The sequence below is a fragment of the Anas platyrhynchos genome, chromosome 2, assembly GCF_047663525.1.
Source record: "Anas platyrhynchos isolate ZD024472 breed Pekin duck chromosome 2, IASCAAS_PekinDuck_T2T, whole genome shotgun sequence".
NCBI classification, from domain to species: domain Eukaryota; kingdom Metazoa; phylum Chordata; class Aves; order Anseriformes; family Anatidae; genus Anas; species Anas platyrhynchos.
The window spans coordinates 143,545,761-143,567,078 of NC_092588.1; the positions used below are offsets into that span (position 1 = coordinate 143,545,761).

At 44.1% G+C, this 21,318-nt stretch overlaps 1 protein-coding gene across 3 annotated transcripts; it reads right to left on the reverse strand.

Moving 5' to 3' along the window:
- Positions 1–590: 590 nt before the first annotated feature.
- On the reverse strand, positions 591–20,168 carry MAP3K8 (mitogen-activated protein kinase kinase kinase 8). Of its 3 annotated transcripts, none has more exons than XM_027450562.3 (9): positions 19,390–20,168; positions 16,630–16,754; positions 15,323–15,683; positions 12,354–12,518; positions 10,577–10,838; positions 7,817–7,923; positions 4,384–4,536; positions 3,513–3,759; positions 591–1,946 (listed from the first exon to the last, which is right to left on the reverse strand). In XM_027450562.3, the coding sequence occupies exons 2-9, from the start codon at positions 16,662–16,664 to the stop codon at positions 1,813–1,815; spliced, it is 1,464 nt and encodes a 487-aa protein (XP_027306363.1). In that variant the 5' UTR covers positions 16,665–16,754; positions 19,390–20,168; the 3' UTR covers positions 591–1,812. The 3 variants fall into 3 exon arrangements, with proteins under 3 accessions (XP_027306363.1, XP_038029921.1, XP_071889832.1); XM_038173993.2 differs by lacking the exon at positions 19,390–20,168 and adding an exon at positions 18,362–19,260; XM_072033731.1 differs by lacking the exon at positions 19,390–20,168 and adding an exon at positions 17,158–18,325.
- Between the last annotated feature and the right edge of the window lie 1,150 nt (positions 20,169–21,318).

The following is a 21,318-nucleotide window of genomic DNA, read 5'->3' on the forward strand; positions in this document are numbered from 1 at the left end:
CCTCATACGGTTTAAACCTGTGGATGTGACCATAAAGAGCTACTGGTTCACTCAGCCAGACCTTATCACCGATATCTGGCACCACGCTAAGTGTAATTACTTTGGACAGCCCGATCAGATATTAGTTGCATGGTGTGAAGACACATACCCGCCATACACTCAGAACAAATTTTAATTAGTGAGCCTGCCCCCACATGCAGATTCCCATGCTGAATTGTTTGGCTGAGTGGGGGGAAGACAAGGACCACATTAAACAACAACAAAATCACCATAACATTTTTCAAGCTCCATAGGAGCCTGTAATTCTTACCTTGTGGTATCTCAATAGTTGATAAGCATTTCTGTAACATCCAGCTACTGTTTTAACAATTGCAGCATTCAGGCAGCCCAGAAGGAGAGTTGTGGTCTAGGTGAGATTTTGTCAGAAACATTGTTTGTCTGTCCTTAGAGTCCCGAATGTGTCAGCAACACCCTTCACCCCACACCTCAGCACTGCAGAATGCACGTATGTACCTGGGCTGTGGCAGGGGAGGTGGAAGGATCACAGCCCCATGCTGTTTCCAAAGAGAAAAGAACAGAGTGACCATGTCTCAAGGCGCTGAGCTGGATTTATTCATTTGACCGTATCAGTATCAAACTAGAAATCATCTGTTTAAGATTGTATGTTAGATAGGAGCAGCATTAAATAATAGATGTATGAAAAAAGAGACTGTGCTTCAGAAAAGATTCAGTGTACAACATACATAGTATGCCATTTTAACACAAAACGCTTAAAAGAGAGTCATCCTAAGCATCAAAGAGTTCTATAAAAGTTTACGTTCTCATCCCATGGGATGTACAGAACTATGCAGTTCACATAGTTTTACTATCATCCAAAACATCGTGTTTCAAATGAATGAGGCACAGCGAGAACAATATAATTCCATTTCCATAGGAACATAAACACAGCTTGTCACTAAGGACACGCTTTCCAAACCATAGCGCTCACGCCAATTATACATGTGTACAAGTCTGAAGTATTAAAAAGCAAGAGTCTGGAGCTTGTCCACTGTTACCAGTAGGAAATAACATCTGCCCTACCCCTGAAAACTAGCTGAGATATCCTTGCAGCTTCTGTAACATCGAAAGCAGGTGGAGTCACTGCCGCGCACTGTCAGGACCAGCTTGCTGAGCTACTCCCAAAGCTAACAGATACACTGATGGATTCCCTCCACCCGCAGAGCAGGGGGTACAGGGAAGATGCAAAGCTGAAACATATCAGTAACTAGTGATGCTCTGACTCGAAAGAGCAGCTGAAAGAAACTAGCTCAGCTTCAGGAAGGTCCTGATTTACATTAAGAATGACCAGAGATTGGCCAGGTCTCAAAGATTGAACAAGGACTTTGTTTTGGGAAAGTTTTCACTAAGGACAGCTCAGATAGACCAGATCTTATGGCCCACGTGCTCTTTTTCTTTTTTTTCTTTTTTTTTTCTTTTTTTCTTGATGGCAATAGTTGCAAGCATATAATATCAGCTTTATGAAAGTGCAAGACCCAGCACAGGAAGATCTCCCAAGAATGGGGCGCTCCCAGCAGTGTTCTTTTTGCTGTCTTCTTGTTGGTCAACCAGCAGACGCACGAATATCATTGCTTGGCATCAGCTTATCAAAGCCCCAAAGGGTTTAGCTTAATCATCTGTGCAATTAAACACTATTCACATTTTACAGCCTACAATGGCAATAGTTTTATGTACAGATTTGAAAGTCAAGTCTTAAGATCAAGTTCTAAGAGGTAGAGGTCCATTTCTGACCTGCCGACACAAAATGTTATGGTGTCAGTCATATTCTAATGCTGGTGGTCCCCTGACAATATTGAAGTAACCAGCTAGAGCTCCGAGGTCTATGTAGAGTGATCTTTGCCTCTTTAGCAGGTCTGACTCCTCCATGCTCCCAGTACACAATGAGGAATCTGAAAAGGAAAGAGACAAAGCGTGTCACTACTGCACAAACAGCTCCACTAGTGCAGTCTCACAGTTACAGGCATTATTGGAATAATTGGCTTAGGATTTGCTTTTATTTACTCGTGCTTTAGAACTCTCAATTTTTAAAGATAATATAAAATAGATTTCATATAAAATAAAATGGAAGATACCAAAGCAGCTCGTAACTCTAGGGCAAAGGAAGGTAAGCAGCTTGCTACTGCAAACAGCAAATATGTTCATTTATTTCAAAAGCCCTCTGCCAGCTGGGACAACTAGACAGAGGTTCCTCATTCTCTGAGCCACAGTACTAAAGGAGAGGCTGGTGCAAGAAAAAATACAACATTCTAATAGTTTTCTGCCAGTTGAGAATTTCCCTTCATTACAGGGGAATTTTCACCTAAATAAATGACATCCTCTTTGTGCCACTGGGCGTAACAGTACAGAACAAACCCAGGACCATCATCCTCAGATTTTTTTTTTCTTTTAGCTCAACATCTGAAGAAATTTGCAGCTACAGAACATCCCCAGAATACTTGTGTAATGACTGTCCTGGAATCTCATGCACCTAAATTAGAGTTCCAGTTTAATGCCAAACATTCTTACAAAAAAAAATCAATTCTTATTGCCTGTAGTCAAAATATTATGCACACACAAAGTAAAATCCAGAAGGAGCAATGCCATTATAGATGTAAAGGCAGTGATTACTTTAAATGTTAAGTGGATTCACTGCAACAATTATGCACTAGAGCACCCAAAATTTTGCATAGATATTTTTTTCAAATAATTATCACAATAAAATAAAGTATTTGGGGTCACTTTTAAAATGCCGCTTCTTAGGATGATCCTAACGTGTCTTAGAAATAGAAAAGCTTTTTGAAGCCTGCTAGCAGGTTACTGATCCCCAGGCTTCCCTGGGCTTGAGTCTGAGTACACATCAAGTTGTGTTTTTTGTTTGTTTATTTTTGTTTGTTTGTTTGTTTTTAAATGGTTCACATGTTATTATTGATGTGTTAATAAAGCAATTATTAATGCACAAGGGAACTGAATTCTATCCTACCATCATTTTCGTTTTTAAAGCAGAGGGCTTGTACTTTGAACAGCATCATTGAAGTTACGGTTTTAGGTTTTATGTGTGTCTTATCTTTAAGGCGGGAAAATGTGATACTTTTTGTTGTGATTGTTGAAACTTTTTTTGTTAAAAAACAAATCAGTAGCATCAGTAAAACATCCCTAGTACTGGGACAAATCAAGTCAACTTGGCACAGCAACCTATACTCCATGAAGAACTGCCCTGAATGATTGCCACAGCTTTTTCATGAGCCAATCCTTCCAGAGCTGCAGAATGCAGGCTGAGTCCTTCCCCAGTTGAAGTCAACGGGCGTTTCACAGAACTCTTAATGAGTTCTGGGTCTGACCTCATCTGATTGGGATTTTACTGGTCTCTTTCCAGAAGCTTTTTGAGTCTAGCTTGTTTCTAAACACTTAGTCAAATCAAAGTTTGACACAAAGTAAAATCTACAAAGTGCAAGGTGAGTAAGGCTGATAGTATTTACCTGTAATGTTTTCTGGTAACTGCAGCTCCTTCCTTCCAAGTAGTCTTTTCCTTTCAAACAATGCTGAGTCCAGACTCTGGCACCGCGGCTGATCTTCTGGGGGTGGGTGTAAGGCTTCGTGTTTCAGTAACTCTGCTGCAGACAGTCTGTGGTTAGGATTCCTTTCCAGAGCTGCTCCTAGCAAATCCCTCATGGAAGTGCTGCAGTCTTCAGCAATGTCCTCTAAGGGGGGAGCTTGCTTGTGTATCTATTGGAAGAAAAAAAAGGCTGAAACAGTTATTCCAAAAACAATGGAAAAGGAAGTCACAGATAATCGCGTTAGCAGTCTAGGAATTCCCCACTTACAACTCACTAGCTTTCCAAGCTGTGCTGATCAATTAGAACAGAATATGCAAGCACACAAAATCTACCTCTTATCAGATTTTATCGTAAATCTCAAAACTCAAAGCTACTCCAAGTAAGTATAAAATCCAGTGTAATGCAAATTCATCAGACTTCTGTGCCGCAGTGGGCAAGCCACAGAATCAAATTTGCCAAGCTCTGTTTTTATCTGCAGCTTCTAAGCAAAACAAACTGGTCGGACACAGATGGGCTTGTTCCAATGAAGTTTCACGCTGTTCTAACCCTGTCCTTGCAGGAAACCCAAGGCCTGTACATTGTAACACAGACCACAGAGATGACTCCAGCTCAGCTTCTGTCTTCCCCTAAATGATCAAAACCCACTTCTTCCCTCCCTCCCCCGAAGCAAAACGGATGATATCATCTCTCTGACAAATATTTTGGTAGTCTTTATATGACTGGAGCTTTCCCAACAAGAGCACAGGAAACCCTTCGACTGAACCAGAGTTATGGCTTTTCTGAGAGCACTTACGATGTAGAGGTAGGATGGATATGCAGAGCGAGGGTATCTGCTCACCCAGGGCGGGATGCCAGTTTGCATATGAATAATGGTAGCCCCCATGCTGTAGATGTCTGCTTTTGTCGTGTGGCCTCTGCAGAGGATAACTTCAGGACTCATGTAAATCTGTGAAGAATTGTCAGAGAAGATTAATCAATAGAGGAAAGCAACAAGCAAAGACCAAGCGTGACATGCTGTTGTGTGAGACACACACACGGATCCCACTGGTACCCGCAGCCTGGAGACTGAGCACCAGCTGTGGAATAGATTTTCTGCTCTGTTACACTGAATAATACACAACTCTTTGGACAGAACTGGCAGATACACTCATTCATGTCTTCATTAGCCTTCTCTCCCCCTGTTATCCAATAACCTGCATGTTGGGGCGCTGCCCTAAGAAATGGGGCAGGTCTGAGGCTGGGCACTGGTTAAAAGCCAGGTCTCAAGTCCTGATTTCTCCCCCAAGCAGCTGTTAAGGCAAGCATCTCTCTCCCACCCCCTTTTTAACCAGGAATTCCAATCTCCTCGAAACCAAGCTGCGGTTTCCATCTGAACCCTTGACTGAAAAGTTCAGCTCTGTCAGAGCAGCAGGGGTGCTCACAGGGAAGTCCCCAGCAGCAGCAGCTGGAGGAGAAGGAGCAGGATGGGATGCGGGAGGCACTCCCTGCCCATGCTGCTGCCACGGGGAGGGGTTCAACACACACAGCTCGGTCAGCAAGCCGTCCTGTTCGCTTCTGGTTTCCACTTTTCCCTCGCCCCATTTCCCTCTGAAGGAGCCAACACGGATCTTTAATTAGTTCAAGCTGCCCTGCCACACGGCATCGCTTGAAAAGCCACAGGGGCAGGAAGTTAAATCATCACTGCCTCGTTGGACGGCTGGCTGCTGCAGACTGAGAGCGGCTGCCGTGCTCACGCAAATTCCCAGGAATACTTCCCGGTAAATCACTCACATCTGCCACCAGAGCTTTGGTTTGGAAGCACGTACAAATGTTTGGCAGATGTCTAGGGCTGCTACCGACCCCTGTCCATTGCTTTCCTCAGAGCTAGGGTAAAATAAGGCACCTGCCATGGTTAAATTTCATACAGAGCAAAGAGAAGAGTTCCCATTTTTATAAAATAAGTAATTAGTGCATACAGTGCAGTTGCAGTGAAGTCTGTAGAGACAAACAGAATTTGCCTTCTTGAGGAAAAAGGACCCTGGAAGCAGAACCAGTCTGCAGTTGCAGTGTGTGACAAAGGTCAAGATGCACCTTGACTGCGCAGGGACAAAGATGTGCACCCAAGCTGTGATCGCAAACTGATTTAGTCTGGCCTAAAGCTCGGTTGCCCCCAAAGAGGGCAGCCCAACCCCAGATTTCCCCATTCCTGCTCCTTCCCGTCACTGGGCTAGCAGCTGTCTGCCCGTCAGACACAATCCAGCTGTAACACAGTCCATTTTTTGTGCTGCCCTCATTTTAGATCAGCATTCGTGCAAACGAATCAAACCCTCAACATTCAATTAACCTCAGCAGACTTTTTTCCCCAACAATGTTTGCAGCTGAAGCCTCTGCACTTTAACAAAGCGACAGAAGCACAGCAGAAAGCCTGTCCTGCAGAGCAGCTTCACCACACCCATGGTGTAACACGCTGCATGCATCGGAGAAAGGTAGTTCAGAAAACCCAGATTTTTCACTCTATACAAGCTAAACAAAATTTAACCATTTAATCATTCTGCCCAGAATTGCAACTATTCATTTTTATAAACTCAGAGAGGATTCATACACACATTACATGAGAAATGGTGCTATAAAAGACTACAGGTGGCATTTATGGGCAACTAGATCAGGCATTGCACAAGGCTCACCATGGGCACCTACAGAACTCGTAAGCACAAAACCCCATACACAGCATTGACGATGTTCCTGCAAGTCTTCAATTGGCATTAGAACATCTCCTACCACTGCACCCTCTCCGCAGCTTTACTTGACACCTGGAGCAAAACACCAGGATGGCCACTGCCAGAAACTGGCTGCCTCTGCATCACCCTCACCTTGAGACAGCACACACCAAGCCCCTGCACGTTTCAGGGTTCATGGATTGTCTGCTTTCTGTGGACGTGGCTGTAGGCACTCAACAATGCAGAGTCTTTTTCTACTAAGTGGAAAATTACGTGATTTTCACAGTTGTTCTATCAGCACAAACTTGACCTGTCCTCCAACAGCCAAGAGTGGAACACTGCTGCTGCACAAACCTGCAAATTTCCCACCTACACACATCTCCAGGGCTTCCATCCCATTTTTTTCCTATCGTCATCCCACTATTTTTGTATTAACAGCATGTACATGCACATATATTCAAAGCATACACATTAAATGCTAAAAAATCACATTACTTCCAGTACAGTAAGCATTTAAAGCTCTTAATTCCTCTGACCAGAAAGCCAATGCGAACAAATGCTCAAGTATTTTCCCAAATATCTTGAAAATAAATAAACAAGGGTGCCATTCTGTGAAATCTTAGTTTATCCTACCCTGCCAAGGAGTGCTACGCTCTGTCAAATATATGAGTATCTCCTCCAAATACAAGCCTCTGCTGTGAAAGGCTATCAAAATGGTAAGCGCCAACAGTTAAGCTGAGGCATTTCCTGTGAACAACCTTCTCTGGCAACAGAGGACAAGCAAAGCCACAATTGCATCCGTGCTAATTACCCCTGCTTGATTGTTTGCTAAAGCTCCAGTCCTGGAAACACTGTGGCATGAGAGTACCCAAGTGGTGAGCAGGACCTCTCTGCGTGTTCAGAGTTCAAGTGCTTGAGAACATTTCGAAGGCCCCCACCTCCTTCACTGTAATGCCCAAGCATTTTACCAGATAACCATCACCCACGCAGCACATAACCCCCGTAGCGTGTAAGGACAACACACATATGGGAAACATGGCTCAGAAATGCCAGAGATCAAAACCCACAGGTTTGTCATTTCTGTGGTTTGCAAAGGAGGAGTCCAACTGCCGTGCTGAGCAGGTCACCCCAGTCCACAGCTGGTATCTCAAGAAGAAATCTTTGACAGAGCAAAAGAACCAAATTGCAGTCTGAAGTGTCTGTGACCAGCAGCCGATTTGCTCCAAACCACCCTCCCCAGAGCATTGTTCCTTTGTTTGGCTATAGTGGATCCCAGTTTCCTCCTCAACTTCACATTGAATAACCACTAAAAAGTGGGGCTGCAGATAAGGCAACAAGGCTTTCAAAATGTAACACTTGAATTTCCATTCAACAGTTCAAAATTAAAAAAAATGAGATTATCAAAAAATTAAAATCAAACATTAATTAAAAGTATTACATATATTTACCCTTGAACTCCAAATTTGAGCCTGAGCATCACAGCAATTGGAGTGATACAACAAAGAGGTTTTTGTCCCTCTAGTGCCTTACCTCTGTTCCTCTAAGGTCTTTGGGATAGTAAATGTCTTCAGTCATCTGAACACTTAAGCCAAAATCCACCAAAACAGCCTTAGTTGACATAAAGACAATGTTGCTTGCTAAAAGAAAAACAAAAAGATGGCATTTAAGGTTCTAGCATGTTGAGCGTTTATTTCACAACATGACTTTCATTTGGATGTTTGCCTGAAATTGGAGACCAGCACAACCAGTCCCAACAGCCAACAAAGTCCTTCTCCTAGCCAGAACAGGTCTGTTAGTGATTGGGACCAATTTTTAATTATATCTTAAAAAAAAAAATCAAGCTGGACTGGTTTGTGTAAAAGAAGAAAACAATGTTTTGAGCAGAGCTCCTGGCTTGCTCTGAAGACCTTTCATTGTCTCCAAAGTGAGAGCATGCTGTGCAGCTCATGCTAGGAACAACGTAACTATTGGTCACCAAGAGATTTCTTAACACTAGCAATTTAAATTAAGACAGAAATAAAGAACTCAGGCCCCGCCACAGCAGCCCCACCAGTCAGCAATATCAGCTCAATATAGCAGAAGACAGCTGCAAAAGTAAGAAAAGAGAGAATTTCAAACTCCCACTGAATTGCAGCAATATCTAGGAGCTTAATTCACTTTCCTTCATGAAACTCTGCCTAAGGCACAGCTTTGCACTCACAGGCCTTCTTTGCAGTTGTATTTCTGATCAAGTGCTTATCAAAGTAAGGCTCTGTGTAAGCCTTAAGACATTTGTATTCACTTTTTCCAAAACACAAAGTCTCCAAGTTATGCTACAGAAATACTTTTTCCCCCCACAGAAAACCATGAAGTCAGGTCATTTCCCATCTTGACAATGCCCACCATGACCACACAATGGGAAGAAACAAACTTTGACTTTGGTTATATGGATTCCTGAGGTAATCTCCCAGGTATTTGCCTACTTACAAGTGCCACGAAAGAGCACAAATTAATGTGTAACTGTAGGGATAACTTTGAAGGTACAGACTTCAAACACCACAAAAAACTGAAGCAGAAGGCAGCACTGCCATAAGGGCAGCTAATTCTTTGGGATCGCACCCCAGGCCAGATTTGGAGCTGGGACATGGGAAGAAGAGCTGGACCCTGCGGAGAAGGACAGCTTTGCTACAGCTCCTCCTCAACACACCTCCAACAACCTCATGATTTAACAGTTTCCCAATGAAGGGTTAAAATCAGCTACAGCACTGACCTACTCCTAGGAGCCAACAGAGTCCCCCTCCTTCCTGGCTCAAGGAGGCCTTTCTGGCACTACAGCCCCCACCTCCTCCTGCGTCAGCGCCACAGACTCAATAGAAGAGGAAGAAATCGGAGATGTTTGGATAACAGCCTTTTCTAATGACTCCGCCTGGCAAGGAAAACCACACACCTTGGCTTCTTCTGGGGAACCTGCCCTGCCCGACACGAGGCGTTTAGGTCAGCTTTCTGGGGCAGAGTGCACCGGGTCCCATCGGGAGTGCGGACACCTCAGGCAAAGCCTGTCCAACACCTACAGGCCATCGCCAGGAAGCCATGGTGTTCACACCCAGGGGCACCGCACATGCCTGAGCCTGAAATTTCAGAATTAGAGGGACCTAAATCCCTGCTTCTGCCAAAAATGGGGCCTCCCTGCTTCCACACACGATGCCCCTTACTCCTGTGCTGCGGCCCCCTGCCAGCTCTCCTGGTTCTGGCGGCAGACCCAGCAAGCATGAGGTGAAAAGAAACCATTTGCCCCACAGCACAGGAGACTAAGATCAGCTGAAGTGGGATTTCGTGGCTCCCACCAAACTGCCCCGGGGGTGCAAGGCCAAGGAACACCCCCACAGACTGCCCGCTCTGCTCCTTTCACATACATACCCCATAACACCCCTAAATCCTCCTAAAACACACGAAAATTAATTTTCATCCAAGCACTGACCCCTATTATCTAAAAATAAAATCCAACAAAATTTAGCAATTCTTGATAATCGCTTTCCGCTGATTAATAATCCTAACACTTCCAGTTTGAATATTTCTAATTCACAGAAAAAAAATATCTATTTTTAGCAAAAATGAATTTGCAGAGGAGATGCATCTTAATTAGAAGCACTGCTACTAGAAAGGCAGGCACATTTATCTGTCTGCAGTGGGGAGGAGTTGCTGGGAGAAATGGTATTTAATATTAAATTACATGCAATGCATTGAAGTTGAATGTCAGAACAATGTAATATTAATCTACTAATTTTATGTTTAATATCAATGCACTTTGATTATTTACATGTTAATGCCCAGAGGATTTTAAAAACAAACGTTAAAATTTCCAAGAATTGCTAAAAGAAAAAGCAGTAGAAATTATGTATTTAGTTCCAAAGTAGAATCAAACTGTGAATCAGCCCTGCACGAAGACAAAATTATTAAAAGAAGGCACAAGTGGAAGGTGGGCAAGGAAACACTCAGTAAATTTCCATGGAAAGAAGAAAACTGATTAATCCATCCTGATAATTTTGCTCTATTTCTTCAGGTTTTTATTTCCAGATTGAGTTGCTCAAGAAAGCAAAGGAACTCTGACTTGCAAACCATCCTCTTCACTAAAGTAGTAATAAATAGTGTAACTAACTTATCTTAAGAACCTGATCTTGTTATTTGTTGGGCGTCAGCCAGTTTCTCCCTCCCTGTGACGCAAGGCAGTGCACCCCAGCTCCGTACCAGGCCTTTTATCGGAGCCCCAGTCCGACCTGGAACAAAAAGCACCCGAAGGAATCACACACTTACGTTTGATATCGTGATGGATAATCCTTTTGGAGTGAAGAAAGTCAAGCCCTTTCAGGATATGCTTTGTCACCCAAATGATTTCAAATTCCCTCATAGGCCCACAGCTCTCCAGCTTTTCCATGACAGATCCTCCCTCTCCAGCTTCCATGAAGAGATGGATCGTCTCGTCCCACAGAATAGCACCGTATAATTCAGCAATGTTTTCGTGACGGAAACATGCCTGTATTTCAACATCTGATGGTTTGAACTGTTCCACTGGGACCTAGGAGATGGAAACAAAACCACATACAAGCAGCTCAAGACCCAGGGTATCTCTACAAACAGTAGTTTTCCTATAGATTGAAATGGAAGAGGGAAGCAAAGCAACCCCTGTCCACTTATTAAAATATGATTTATTCTGATTTTATTCTGATCCTGTGACTTGTTCTTCCTTTCCAGGTCAGAGGAGCACATCCTGTTCAGAACTGAGAGTTTTTGGAATTGTGCCCGAGTAAAAAGTGCAATCTTCCAGAAAAAGCAATGTAACAATTCCTGTCAAAAACTAGTGGTTACGCAAAAGCTCTAAGCAAACTTCCTGGTGAAGGAGATAAAAGTCCCACTGCTTTTTTAATTAGCTTTGCACAGACTCATCTGCTCCACGAGATCTGTACACCCATTTGACACGTGGATCAGAGCTTCTAGCAAAGAAACGCTCAGCACAGTCTGCAGACTAACAATGCTCCAGACCATTACTGACCTTGATTAAATCCTTATCAGCTTTCTTTTACGGTTTCCAAGACAGGAAATACGCTTTAAAGTGAGCACTCAGCACTATTTCTTTAAAAAGTACTGATGGCAGATTATTAAAGCAATAGGCAGTGTTTGTTTACACACAGCAAGGCTATTACCACTCTTTTTACTCTCTTTCCCTCAAACTTGCGGCTGTGAAGCAATTAACACAGTAATATTTTCTGAGAAACACTGCCTGCATTTTCAGAAGCATTAGGGAGCTTTAACCTTGCAGTGGGTTATGCAGGGCTGGCAAGTTAAATCCGTTCCCACATCAGTACACTGGCCACAAGGGAAGGACATGCAATTGCCTCCCCAGTTCTGTCACGCACAGGTGCTCATTCACAAGTGCTGAGATACAGGAGAGTGTCCCAGCTGAGCTTTTGCTGGCCCTAAACATGTACTACTCAATTCAGAATATGTTGTTGAAAGGTAAAGTCAAAAAAAAAACATTGGCTTGCAGAAAAATACAGGGGTGCTCAGCAATTGTCTTGAGACACCTCACAACGCTATGCTGAGTTAGCGTCCAAAAGGCGATGACAGTTGCGTGTAAGCTGAGCTCACAGAGACATTAATTGTACTTGACTAACAAAAACATGTGTCTGAAGGCCCCAGCTGAAGGGTGAGATCCTAGAATCAGCTGTAGCAACAGGGTTTCGCTGTCACCTTCAGCAGGGATGTGATTCCACACTGATATTCTATCTCCACGAGTGCTGCAGGACAAGCAGAAATTCTTCTGCCGCAGGGCAGCAGGCCTGCCCCCGGGGCAGCCACACAGGCTACCAGATACTTCCACAATGCTGAAACTTTTTTTTTAAGGTCTTGGGGCCAAACACCAAAAACAAATTAACACTTAAAAATGTCCATTTCTCCTGCATTGTGTAGGCCAACAAAACCCAGGCGATATTCAGCCCACCAGTGGAATCTGATGCTGACATATTTGAAAATTTACCACATGTACCATGTCACCCTGTGTTTGCTCAGAGATAAAACCACTGAACTAACATACCAGTTTGCATGCCATTCGTTTCTTGGTTTCTCTGTCTTGGGCTAAGTACACCTTCCCAAAGGCTCCCCGAGGAATAAAGTCAGAGCCAATATTTCTGTAAGTCAGCTTCCAAGGGAACAGGAGCACATCCGAGTCGATTTGATAGCGGCCATTCTTGGGGGTGATCTGTGGAGTCAAATTAAAAAAAAAAAAACACAAGCAAAACAACACTGAGGTTAAAATCACTTCAAGCCTAATTAATTTTATACATTGTGAAAAGAAAAATATCACTTGTATATGTGCACGACGCACGTGATCTGTTCAGCAGTCTTTATTTAGAAACACCAAATGGGAACAGCATGTGAGGTGTGGCATCCATTCACAGCCCAGGCATCCACGTTTCTCTCCAGTGACTAACTCACAAAGTGTAAGTTGCAATTAATTGTCTTGAAACAACAACAACAGCAGCTGGGTTAATGAAATTACCCACCTCTTGTTATTAGATTTACCTGCACATGTTTGTCCTTCCTGTAATCTGCTAACTTGTTATGCCACATACCTGTTACTCACAGGCTATCTTATATGATGTGAGCAAGAGTTTCAGCATTTCCTAATATCACATGGACTGCTAGGGGAACATATTTTAATTTTCCATCTTGTATCAGAATTTCTGCTGCTTAGTAAGCAGTTGAAGACGTCTGCCACAATCTCACCAGCCACCTTCTTGAAGTTTTATATTGTAGCTGAAAAAAAGGCTGGGAATCACAGTATGTGCTTTAGGTGGGCAATGTATAGGGCTCTGGTTTTCTACACTGTCACCAGGGCAAGGAGGGGTCCTCCAGGAAGCGGTTCAGGGCATCGAAGCCTGTTATCTCGCCCTGAATCTTCCCCTGAAAGAGCTCCCTCCCTCTGCACATGACAGAGAAACCAAAGTCCTAACTGCAGCAACATGAGTCCTGCCTTAGGTTTGGTGTCGGTTCTGAAGTCTCTTCATATTCTCTCAGCCAAAGCAGTAGTAGTCTTTCCTGTGAATATGCTTTCAATTAATTCAGGGATATACAGTTCTGCCAGCATCCACAATATGGTTAACCTGTTTACTGATAGCTAACCAAGATTCTTCAAGGCATGTAAAAGTAGATTAAGGATATTTATCACTGTGCCCGTCACATGGTCTCAATGTGCTCTGCTCGTCAGCCTTCCTTTCTAAGATAACAGCATCTTAGGAAGATTACAGGTTTTAGATTTCTTTTTAAGATGTCATGCACGTAATCTCTCCGTGCTTTAACTACTTCGGTGTTTTTGATTTAGGAAAGCATCTTCTCAACTGCTAAAACTGTCATCTGTGGCTGCTATCTAAATATATGAAATAAGTTAATTCTTAGAAGTTGTTAAATTTTGTGAGGTTAAGTTCTTAGCTGACGGGGAGAGTGCCTTATCAATAAAGGTGTTTTGGTGTTATCCTGCTTAGGATATGCAGAATGAGCCTCCAAGCTACTCATCAGGACCAAGGCAAAGACTGTACCAACCCCTGCATCTCCCCTGCATACTTCTGCATTTCACAGGGTTGAGATTCGCCAATCCATGTGGGTGACAGCTGTCCTGGTAAGCAACGCAGAGCGAGTGGAGTGCATTTGCAGAACAAAAGAGAGCAGGAAACATCACACTATTCGTATTTCAGCAGGCTTCCCTTTGGACTAGTTCCTAGCTGGGTGTTGTGGAGCGAACGCTCATTTGTGGCCATAGCCCATCATCTTCCAATTTAGTTTCAGCTGAAAGAAATCCAGCTTGTGTGCTCCGAGGCTCTCCGTGATGCAAGCCACGGTGCAGTTTGTGGCAGTCAGCAGGCAATCAGAAACACGCCTGATCCCGACTAAAATGCAGCAGGTATTTACAATGCAGATGTGCCTGTTGAAACGCATCTATAGGTAAGGCCCTGCCTCCAGTCCTCAGTTGCTCAACGAGTCACGTGCACCTAATAACACTTGGTTCATACCAATTGTATGCATCTATAGGAATAATACCCAAGCAAAACAACCCTGGGTATGTAGAACAGTGCCTACCCTAAGTATAGGAAACATTTAATACTGGTGTCATTTCAGTGTTACAGTTCAAAAAGGGACCCTTTTGCAATAGTCCTCAAAATCAGAATAAAGCATTACCCTTTGCTGCTTCACACCTAAGAAACTCATTAAGCCTCAAGCAACCATTGCTCACATGCAAAACATAGTGCATGCACGGTATTTTAGATGATAGATCTTGAACGTACTAAGAGAACAAAGCAGCAGGACAAACATGTATGAATAAACTTCCCTTTCTTGATTGATTGTCTCCAAAACAGATGATTTTTTAATAGAACTTCAATGACACCGGTATCTACACATGCTTGTAGAACACAAATCATTTCAGGAATAAAAATGGACAGAGCTGAGAACAACACACCCATGCTTGCATTCAGCAGAGTGTGATATTAGATAATAATGTAATTCTGAAAGTCGCAGTTGATACTATGTACTTTCTCTCTCATTACTACGTTTTACATTTTTGTGCAGAGAGTGAGCTCACCAGCTCTACCAAAATAGACCCTAGACCTTTATTTGGGAATTTTGCATAATGAGCTCTGTTACCACGTGAGCACAAGGCACTGGAAAACCCTCGCCATCTCCCAAACTCTCCCTGTAAGCCCTCAGAGTTGTGTTTTTTCTTAATTGTGTGTGTCTCAAGTTTGTCTTCAGCATTGGGAAATGTTTTCTGATCTCCAGGGCTACCAAGAGGCAACACAGAGTGGATCGTTCTGAGCAGCAGATCCTTCTCCATAGAGCCTGAGACTGCAGGGGCTGGATTTGATCTCCTGAGGGATTCCCTCCAGGCCTAGGCTTCCACAGGGAACAACATTCTGCCCGTGGCAATGGAGGTGATCTTTATTTAGATTCAGGAGTAACTTTGAACACCTAATACCTACTCATTTTCAAGTAAAAAGAAAAGAAACGTACCATATTCAAGAGGATTCCAGATTCTTGCTGTCTGCATCCTTTAAATTGTTTTGCAGTGTTGGACACCTGATTTGCAAAAGCAAGCAGGTCTTCCACAGTCCCATACTTGACAGAGGACATCAAAGAAACCTCCCGTTCACAAAACAGTAAAGATTCTGCACGTTCTTCATTTTGATTTGCTTCTTCACACATCGTAATTAAGCTGTCTTCATACGCTACGAGGTCTCCACCTGGATAAAGGTTTTCCATGATGTCTATCACCTCAGACATATTTAAATTAGTTAGCAACAAGTCAATTTCCTCTTTGCTATCACTACCCGTGCTCATATACTCCATTACTGTCCACTTTGCAAAACCACTCCTGAAAAAAAGAGAAACAAACAAACCTGAAGACACTTTTCTTCCAAATTTGTTTTAGCAAAGCAATAAGGAAAAGAAGTGATCAGAGTGACAGATGGCTCGTCGATATACAGTTAGATTTAAAATCATTTTGTATTAAGAAAAAAAAAATCCTCATTAGTAGACTGAGTAAAGAGGAAAAGGAGAAAAACCCTTTACTAGCAAAATTCTTCTGCAAATTATTAGTGAACCTCTCCCGTCATTCAGTCTTGGACTTTACTTTATATCAAAGCTTTTAATTAGAGGTACTGACACAGTAGGGAAGCATGGACCAGTTATATTTTGCTGGATATGCAAAAATGCAGGAGCACCCTCAATGCCTACAAAAGGATGCATTATTTGGAAATGGATGACAAAGAGGGATAGATATAAATGTACCATATTAGTTTATCCCCAAGAGTCTGTGAGCAATTTATGTGATGTGTCCAGAAAGAAAAGGTCACAGAGCAAAGCTAATAAGCATCCACTAGTAATAAGCACCTGTTAGTATCACTGTACAAAGCACAAATCAGTCACCAACTGAGATACACCACCCATTTTTTTTTATTTTTTTTTTGCAAATGACTGACCAGAACTAGACTTGAACAGAAATTTTCACCAATTTAGGAAGAAAGTCAGAAACTGAGCTAGCATAAAAGCAGTGAGTTTTTGAAGCAGTTTCCAGTGGTTTGTTCTGCCCTCACTATGTGTAACAATAACTTCTAGGATAAACCTCGACTGTTTGGCTGAAGTGGATTTCTAGCTCCAAGAAACTGGATTCAACATCCAGAGAAGTCCATTCCCATCCCAGTTTCCTAGCTTGAGCCAAAGAGAGGCATTCTGCTCAAGTGGAAAACACATAGACGTGGTCAGCCGTTAATACACATACACAAATAGTTTTCGACATGTAAATGTCTGAGAGCACTTACCTTATGTTTATCCTGGTTACATCACACAAAACCATCAAAAACGTCTCAATATAATCCCCAAAGCCGTCATGTTTCTCGAACCCGTGTTTACCACCGCCAATAATTTCACAGCGTTCTGTAGCAGTCTATTAAAAAAAGCAAAACAAATAAAGCCATGGCAGACCAGCTCAAGCAGAAGGACTGGTTTATATTCATATGATCGTTTGCTTCAGAGGCTTCACGGAAAGAAAAAGTAGTAATCACAAGGCTGAGATAACAGGGGATTTTGGGCAGAAAAAGATGACTGTGAAAAAGAATCAAGCTACTGTGTAATCATCCAGATTTCCAGGTAGTAGTGAAAAGTAAGTTTTCCATGGGCAGGTCTGGAGTTTTATCCTCGCTGCCTCATGCTTGCAGATGGAGGAAAATGAGATTTGTCTCTTCTATCAGAACACACCACACACTGAGAGCTCTCATTTCCCTTTTTCATAATCCACTGCAGCCAACTATTCTTAGCAAAAGATAAAAACCGGACAAGAAGATACTTACAAAAGAAAAAGAAAAGAAACGAAGCACAACCTATTTATCTCAAGGACAAGCAGCAGACTCGGTCCCCCGAGGCCATGAAGCAATGCAGCTTACCCAGGTACAGTTTCTGGTTATGATCATTATCTTTCTTACCCTCCCCACAAGGACGTGGAAGCTCTGCGGCACATATTTCTCATGGGTTAGAGAGCATTTACGTCAGCTCTAACGTTGAAGAAAAATGAGTAAAATGACGCAGCTAGCATGGCAGAGGAGTTCAGACCATGTGCTGCCAGTTCGGAAGGCAGGGCAGGAAAACTCGGCAGAGGCAGAACAGGAAAAGGCATGGGGAGTGCCTGCAGTACCTCGTGCACCTTTTCAAAGCCCTGTGGTGTTTTTGCCAGAGCAGCCCCGAGCCCTCAGCCCTGGGCAGATGGAGGTAATGTGCTTCATCTGCGTGCACCCAGCCTCTGGTCCACGTGTGGGTCCCCAGCTTTGGGGAGGCAGAGCAGGAACCCTTGTGGTCGCTAGCACTGCTTTAGCAGGGAGCACACAGACCTTGCATCTGGGGTGCTGAGAGGTCAGGGTTTTTGTCACTACGCAAGAAGTAACAGAAGCTGTTTTCTAACCCCTAGCATCTCGCCTTCCTTTTCTACCCCCCTAATTAAAGGTTGTCCTGAAAGCCTGAAAGTGGTTACTCTTAATTATAAAGGAGAATTCTATTTTTTCCTCACAGCAGGATTTTTATTCATTGCTTTTTCGATGCTCAATTAATGGGGGTGGAGAGAAAAGAAACACCCAGTCCAGTCATAAGAGGAACTGAGGGACTGCATGTGAACAGCAAGGTCAAGTTAGAAACAAGTCTTTAGGGACTTTCAGAAGAAAAACACGAGCCTAGAGAAGCTTTAGCCCTTTGTGGATATGGACAAGTAAGCACCACGATGAAACCAACTCCCTCTTTGATGTTTTCATGCAGAAGACAACAGGGCAGTTTAGAGCAAACTGAGCTTTCCCTAAATACCAGCTCTATTCCCCCGAATGTTCCCAGACTCCAGCGTAAAACTCTTACTCTCAACAGCCTCACTACTACCCAAAAGGACCTTCTGAATAACAGGAGGTGTCTGCTCCCAGCATATCCCCAGTTCTGTGCTGTTACCGCTTGAGAAAACCTGCATGCCCGTCACTTTTCCCAAACCTAGCAAATTCGAAGGAGTAAACGTTTACATACCAAAAGCTGTGTCTAGGCTCCATGAAGCTGATTTTTTAAATTATGCAGCACTTTATGCATTATATTTCCACCACTGGCAAAAAGGCGTCAATTTACCACCAGGGAATCCGTTCTCCATTTTTCCCCCTAAAATTCTCCACTAATGCCTGTGGTGGGAACCTAATGACCCAAATTACTCTCTACAGTCCAAAATTAAGGAATTATGTCACGAGGTACGTTTTACCTATGCTCTCAGTTAAAAATCTGCTTTTACCTACAGCAGGAAAAAGAAACCCTCTAAGCAAGCACTTGGGTCAGTTGCTAAAGCACAAGACTCTTTCTCCAGTTCTGTCACTATTTCAACATCATCACATGAGCAAGCTGCAAGCCAAGATTTATTTCTCCCATTTATCGTGAACAGCGTTTCCTTAAAACCCCTTTTCTGGGAAGAGCATAGCTTTGACGTGCATGCACCACACAGTGTAAGAGTCACTGGATAGGAGCGCGGAGTCCCCTGGGATGTGTGCGTGCGTGGCAGGAGTCGACCAAAAAGCTTCAATGAAATTAAAAAGCTGTGCTGACTGCCTCCAAGCAGCGAGATATTCAAAATAAAGGTCTCCTGTGCTGCCTGTAGGGTTAATAATTTCCTGGTCGAAGTTGTGGGCGATCACCCACCGCTGATGGCAAGTTAAATGAATTAGATCAAGCCTCGGTTGCTTCTCGGGTTGTTGACAGATCAAGAAAAAACATACAATTTCAACTTCTTCATAACTTTAGATGCCCACTTGGGATAATAAATAAATAAATAGATAAATAAATAGATAAATAAATAAATAGATAAATAAATAAATAAATAAATAACACCCCACCCCCCCAAATCCTTGCTTACAGCATCACCCAGGGGGGCTCTGAGGGGGGCTCTCGGGCAGGTGCTCCCCATCCGGGGCAGCTCCCGGGGAGCCAAACCTGCCGGCTGGGAGCCCCCCGATCTCCTTCCTCCGGCCGGGTTTTGGGGTCCCGTCTCTCCCAAACCCCCCCTCCAGGCTTACCTGAGGGGCTCCGGGAGCCTCCGGGCCGCCCGTCTGCTCGCAGCCAGCGCCGGGGCCGCTCGGGCCGGGCCGGCCGGCGGCCGCGGGGAAGTCCCGGGGGCGGGCAGGGCTCAGGTAGCACCGCCCGGGCCCGGCCGGGGGCGGGGGAGCGGCAGGCACCGGCTCCGGTTTCTATTTCGTTTTACTGGAAGGAGAGAGCAAGCGCCGCCCTCACGGCCCTGGGGGGCTCGCTGAGGCTCGGGGGTGAGGGGTGAGGGGGTGGCTGTGCCGCCCCACAGCTCCCCTTGGTCGTGGGTACCCCGTGGAAGCAGCCCCAAATATCGTGGGGAGGGTGAGGGCAGGGAGCACGTCTGAGCAGCTTGGCCCTTGCATCATCCCGGAATGAAGAACCGTTTGGTGAAAGAGAAACCCGAAAGGCCACACTCCAGAAGAGCCTGCACTCTTCCTACGCGAACTCAGTTCAAGCATCATCTAAATAAAACTTCAGCGGCGAGTCTGCTGGAATTTAGGACAACAATGCGTAGGATTTGCTAGTGGCGTTAGGATTAAAATGCTCCGGGTGACAGTAGCATGAGTTTGACCATTTCCAAAAAGGGGCAGGACTGCATTTTATTCCCCATCCAAAGGGCAGTAACTCTTGCAGGACTACTGTGCTGCCCAGCAGCTTCCCTTGGATTAAATTTTGGTTAAGGAGAGAAATGGGACTTCATCACCCAAAGCAGCTCCTGCAGCAGTAGCAGGTGTCGAGTTGAACCTCTGTCACGATCTCATGAGACACGAGCTGCATTTTCTGTTTATTACCTGCAAAAACTGACATTTTGCTGACTGAAGCCAATGGCAAAACTTTCCTTAAAAGGTTTCAGGACAAAGACTCTGGGTGGGTTTTGTTGTTTGAGTACGTGAAACTCCTTTACTATTTACGTTATCTAGACACGCTGACCACCTTGTTTAAAGGTTACAGGTTTACCACTTCTCTATATTCAAAACAGCACAAATGAGGTTCTGAACGCACAGGGCTTCAGACAGACTCGCCACCTGATGCCCCATTTTCCTCAGCATCACAACCCAGTGTGTGGAGAGCTGCTGGCAGGGCTGCCCCGTGCTCGCACGCTTGCTTCTCCAAAACACAGAGGTGATAAACACATCGGCAAAGCCCCGTTAAGGAACATGTATCTGCTTTGTCGAGGTTGGACTTGTTCGATTGCTCTCTTCGGCGCGTGTGCTGAGAAATGCCTGTGAATAAATGCAAAGAAGTTGAGATGACTAATGGAACTAAAACGGAGGAAGGAAACGAAGGGGTTTGAGGAAGGCAGGTTGCAGGAGGGGTAAAAGGGAGAGAGGCCAGGCCTGGGAGAGAGCAGAGCTGGCAGCAGCTTGAAGGTAGGAGGTTCAGGCTGAGTAACACATCCTTAATACACAGCAGCTCACACGCTAGGGTATTTGGGTATCCTCTTTCGGGAACATGCCTCGGTTATTAGTTTCCCTAACCCCCAAATTAATTTTAATTAAACCATTTTCCTTTTTTAGCCCAGCTTCAAAGAGCAAAGAGGAGGAGTTTCTCTCTTTCCACGCCAATGAAATTAGGAAAGCTGCGTCACAGGACTCCTGAGGAAACTCCTGTAGTTGCTACAGAGAGACGGATGAAAACATTTCTGCTCTGTGGCATGGGTATGTAGGATATTAATTAAAATTCAGTACTTTAAAAGCAATCTACTCCATCTTCTGGGTCATCCTGGGATATAAACCCAAGATAATAAAGTTATAGAAGTATCTTTCCAGCTCTACAGGAGGTGAATAAGAGCGTAGCCGACCCACCAAGTCCTGCTACCCACGCAGCACCCACACAACCCCTCATCTCCCCTCCAGATGTGCCTGAAACTTTTACATCCCTGACTGCCTTCACACACCACATGCAGCGGCGTCCAGCGT